Genomic DNA, 4,838 nt, shown 5'->3' with positions numbered 1-4,838 from the left:
TCCTTCTACAGCACCTTCTAGCCCACCTCCAGATACTCCTCCTTCAACAACTACTCCTGTAGCTCCAGACACTCCTACAACAACTACAACTTTAGCTCCAAATACTCCGTCCACTACTACTAGTACGACTACAACACGGCCGTCTACTGAATCTTCTTCAGTCATACCGCCAGTAGATCCCACATCTGGTAAGTGAGCAAGCAGGATTTTCTGGAATTAGCTGGAATGATTTTTCTTGCAGCTCGTCCCTATATTCCCTGCTGGTTGTACTGGTGGGAACCCTGCTGGGACCCTCACCACCATTGAGCCGTGAGGCAGCAACCCACATGCATCGTACTCAGGGATTTTGTCAACTTGCTAGATTTGATTAAATTATTTTTCTTGTATGTGGGTGTTTTCTTTTCTTCAGCCCTAAAGTGAGTTTTGAGCTTGCTGGCACAAAACGAACGTTTGGGAGCCTTGAAGGTGTGAAAATTTTAAGTCGCTGCTTGCTGATGTTTGGAAATGAGGCGAGAGGACCGAATGGGAAACATTTTCAGTCATGTTTCAGGAGCGGGATTTAAAAATTTGCCAGAAATGAGGGAAGCGTTAGTTTACAGCGGAACTTTTGGGATTTGTAAAGTGAAGTGTTTTCTATCACTGGTGAAAACTTGAAGTTGGTACTTGATTACGTTTGGAAGTGAACCATCAAAGAAACCAGACGTGCCGAAAGGAAACTGTCTAGTTTCTGGGCACTTTTGGAAACTGTGTCAAAAATCGAGCTTTCGCTTGTTTAGGATGAAACTTTCCGGATTGATAGATTCAAGTTTCCTCTATAAGACACGAGAATTTCAAGTCGCTACTTGATCGTCTTTAAGAGTGAGCCATTTGAGAATGCAGACGCGACGGATGCAAAACAGTCAAATTTCTAGGGCAGATTTTGAAAAATTATGAAAAACGCAGTTGGCTCGGGTTTAGAACGAAACTTTTCAGATTCATAGATTTAACCTTCTTGTATCACGGGTGAGAATTTCAAGTCGCTACTGCGTCACATTTAAAAGTAAGCCGTTTCGAAATAGAGGCGCGCTCAATGAAAAACACTCTAGTTTTAGGCAGATTTTGAAAAATTGTAAAAAACCGAGCTGGTACAGCTTGAGAATGAAACTTATCGAATTTTTAGATTAGAGTTTCTTCTACAACTTGTGCAAACTTCAAGTAGCTACCTGGTCACAGTTAAAAGTAATCGATTTTAGAATGCAGACACGCCAAATGAAAAACAGTCTAGTTTCGGCGCAGATTTTCAAACAATGACAAAAATCTAGCTCGAGCTTGTTTAGAATGAAACTTTCCGCGTTGATAGATTCAGGTTTCCTCTATAAGACGCGAAAATTTCAAGTCGCTACTTGATCGTCTTTAAAAGTGAGCCATTTGAGAATGCAGAGGCGACGGATGCAAAACAGTGAAGTTTTTAGGGCAGATTTTGAAAAATTATCAAAAATGCAGTTGGCTCGGGTTTAGAACAAAACTTTTCAGATTGATAGATTTAACTTTCTTGTATAACCGGTGAGAATTTCAAGTCGCTACTGGTTCACACTTAAAAGTAAGCCGTTTGGGGATAGAGGCGCGATAAATTAAAAACACTCTAGTTTTTAGGCAGATTTTGAAAAATTGTAAAAAATCGAGCTGGCACAGCTTGAGAATGAAACTTATAGGATTTCTAGATTAGAGTTTCTTCTATAACGTGTGTAAACTTCAAGTAGCTACCTGGTCGCACTTAAAAGTAATCGATTTTAGAATGCAGACACGCCAAGTGAAAAACAGCCTAGTTTCGGCGCAGATTTTCAAACAATGACAAAAATCGAGCTCGAGCTTGTTTAGAATGAAACTTTCCGGGTTGATAGATTCAGGTTTCCTCTATAAGACACGAGAATTTCAAGTCGCTACTTGATCGTCTTTAAAAGTGAGCCATTTGAGAATGCAGACGCGACGGATGAAGAACAGTCCATTTTCTAGGCTCGGGTTTAGGGGCAGATTTTGAAAAATTATCAAAAATGTAGTTGGCTCGGGTTTAGAACAAAACTTTTCAGATTTATAGATTTAACCTTCTTGTATAACGGTTGAGAATTTCAAGTTGCTACTGCGTCACATTTAAAACTAAGCCGTTTCGAAATAGAGGCGCGCATAATGAAAAACACTCTAGTTTTAGGCAGATTTTGAAAAATTGTAGAAAATCGAGCTGGCACAGCTTGACAATGAAACTTATCGGTTTTCTAGATTAGAGTTTCTTCTATAACGTGTGTAAACTTCAAGTAGCTACCTGGTCACAGTTAAAAGTAGTCAATTTTAGAATGCAGACGCGTCAAATGAATAACAGTCCAGTTTTGGGGAAGATTTTCAAACAATGACAAAAATCGAGCTCGAGCTTGTTTAGAATGAAACTTTCCGGGTTGATAGATTCAGGCTTCCTCTATAAGACACGAGAATTTCAAGTCGCTACTTGATCGTCCTTAAAAGTGAGCCATTTGAAAAGGCAGCGCGGCAGATGCAACACAGTCAAGTTTCTAAGGCAGATTTTGAAAAATTTTCAAAAACGCAGTTGGCTCGGGTTTAGAACAAAACTCTTCAGATTCAGAGATTTAACCTTCTTGTATAACGGGTGAGAATTTCAAGTTGCTACTGCGTCACATTTAAAAGTAAGCCGTTTCGAAATAGAGGCGCGCTAAATGAAAAACACTCTAGTTTTAGGCAGATTTTGAAAAATTGTAAAAAATCGAGCTGGCACAGCTTGAGAATGAAACTTATCACATTTCTAGATTAGAGTTTCTTCTATAACTTGTGCAAACTTCAACTGGCTGCCTGGCCACAGTTAAAAGTAGTCGATTTTAGAATGCAGACGCGCCAAACGAAAAACAGTCTAGTGTTTGGGGCAGATTTTGAAAAATTGTCAAAAATCCACATGGCTCTTGTTTCCAATGAAATTCATAGAGTTTCTACACTTCAGTTTCTTCTATGACATGTGAGAATTTCAAGTAGCTGCGCTCTTGCTGTTGGAAGTGAGACACTTTAGAGGGCAGAGGCGCAAAATAGACAATAGTCCAAGCACCTACGCAGGTTTTGAACGTGCACCAGTCTTCCTGGTAAAACTTAAAATATTGAAGAAACTTCAAAGGAAGCTTTATGCGTCACAGTGGCGGAAATTGCGGAAGATATGGAAGAAGGGCCAATATCAAAAGAAGAAAATTGAGTGCCCAAATTCAGCCACTCCCTTTGGAATCGCTTTGGAATCTCCGCTAAGTAAAATCTTCCATTATAATATCCGCAAGATTAAACTGAAGAAGTGAGCAACAGAGCGAGAATCTTTAAGACCAATCTATGGCTTCAGGAAGGCGAGAAGAGTCACTTCAGGCAGATAGTGACCGTTTGAAGATGGTCAGAAAGCGATTGAAGATTGGGGTCTGTTGCCCTGTTAAAAAGTCTTCTAGAAGATTTTGAGTCACATTTATTAGTGGATCAGCGCCTCATCGAAGATAACACGCTTATCTAATACCGACTTTATGCTTGACATGTCAACTATGCCCAGGTGCTCGAGTTTAATCGTATCTTGATGTGAATGATTGTATGCCAATTAAGTTTCGATCACACATTATGTAAAATCGAACACAATTATTATTAACTTATATTGATGAGTCTAATCGATTTGCTACGTCATGCTACGATAGATTTTTGTGCGTGAACGGATTTTTGGCACAAAAAATGCCCAGAGATTTAACTGCAAATGGCTTGAGAAGCTGGAAGTTGGGAAAACAATGCCTGAGGGCGATTCCTGACCTTTAATATCACAGGGATTTTTCGCCGATAATCCTGTTCGGCGTATCTAACTAACAAAAACATGTCAGTTTTGATTGTTGATTGAGATTTTGCAATATTTGCAAAGCGATCATCATCATAATTTATTTTTAAACTGATGTCGGTTTTTGTTTGTCTCAATCATGCTATCAAGACAATTTCAACAAATCATGTTTAGGCTGGAAATTTGCGCGCTTTAGAAGCTTCCTATGAATCACTGAGAAAAGTACAAATAATTTTAAATAATAATAACAAAATTAAGTTAACAAAGAAACACTTTTTCGGTTTGATTGCTAATTGCTTTCATTAAAGCACGGCTTACTTGCGTTAAGCTTTGGCTTAAAGTCGGTGTGAGCCTAAAATGACGATTTAGTACCGACAATTTTTTGCTCTTAATATGAATCTCACAATTTGGAGTAAAATTCCTCCTTACGATTAAAATTTTTTCAATGAATGAATGAAGTTTTGTTCTTGTTCTCTCTGTTGGAAAAATTCGCAACTTTCAAACTAAAGCAAGTGGGAATTTTTATTTTTGACAATTGTTAGAAAACACTCGGCTCTACAAATACCGAGAGTTTCATAAAAATTGGGCGCAATACAAATTTTTGCTTGCTATGAAAATGCCGGTCTCACAATGGACCTTTTACGAAACTGCGCTCTCTCGTTAAAAAAATCGCTATTTTCAAACGATTGCAGGTAGCAATTTCAAGTTTTCACAGTTTTGAGAAGACACTTTGCTCTATAAATGCTGATAGTTTCACTAAAATCGCCCAGACTTGAAAAGGTTTTCGTGGTGTAAATCGCGGTCTCAAAATGATCGTTCTTACGAAACTGCACTCTCTCTTTAAAAAAATCGCAACTTTCAAACCAAAGCAAGTGGGAATTTTTGTTTTTGACAATTGTTAGAAAACACTCGGATCTACAAATGCTGAGAGTTTCATGAAAATTGGGCGCAATACAAATTTTTGCTTGCTATGAAAATGCCGGTCTCACAATGGACCTTTTACGAAACT

The 4,838-nt window shown here is 38.4% G+C and overlaps 1 protein-coding gene across 1 annotated transcript in view; it reads left to right on the top strand.

Moving 5' to 3' along the window:
- The window catches only part of LOC109544830 (mucin-7-like), a 1,628-nt gene extending 1,242 nt beyond the window's left edge, over nucleotides 1-386 (top strand). The window contains exons 5-6 of the mRNA XM_048662159.1: nucleotides 1-188; nucleotides 242-386. Of these exons, the coding sequence (XP_048518116.1) occupies nucleotides 1-188; nucleotides 242-306 (253 nt within the window). The 3' untranslated portion in view covers nucleotides 307-386. The remainder of the gene's footprint in view (nucleotides 189-241) is intronic.
- Nucleotides 387-4,838: the final 4,452 nt, after the last annotated feature.

The sequence above is a fragment of the Dendroctonus ponderosae genome, unplaced genomic scaffold (genome assembly GCF_020466585.1).
Source record: "Dendroctonus ponderosae isolate FM_Combo_2020 unplaced genomic scaffold, Dpon_F_20191213v2 Dpon_F_20191213_10, whole genome shotgun sequence".
NCBI classification, from domain to species: Eukaryota; Metazoa; Arthropoda; class Insecta; order Coleoptera; family Curculionidae; genus Dendroctonus; species Dendroctonus ponderosae.
Note: the sequence above shows the minus strand (reverse complement) of the source record. Positions and strands in the feature narration are given on the sequence as shown.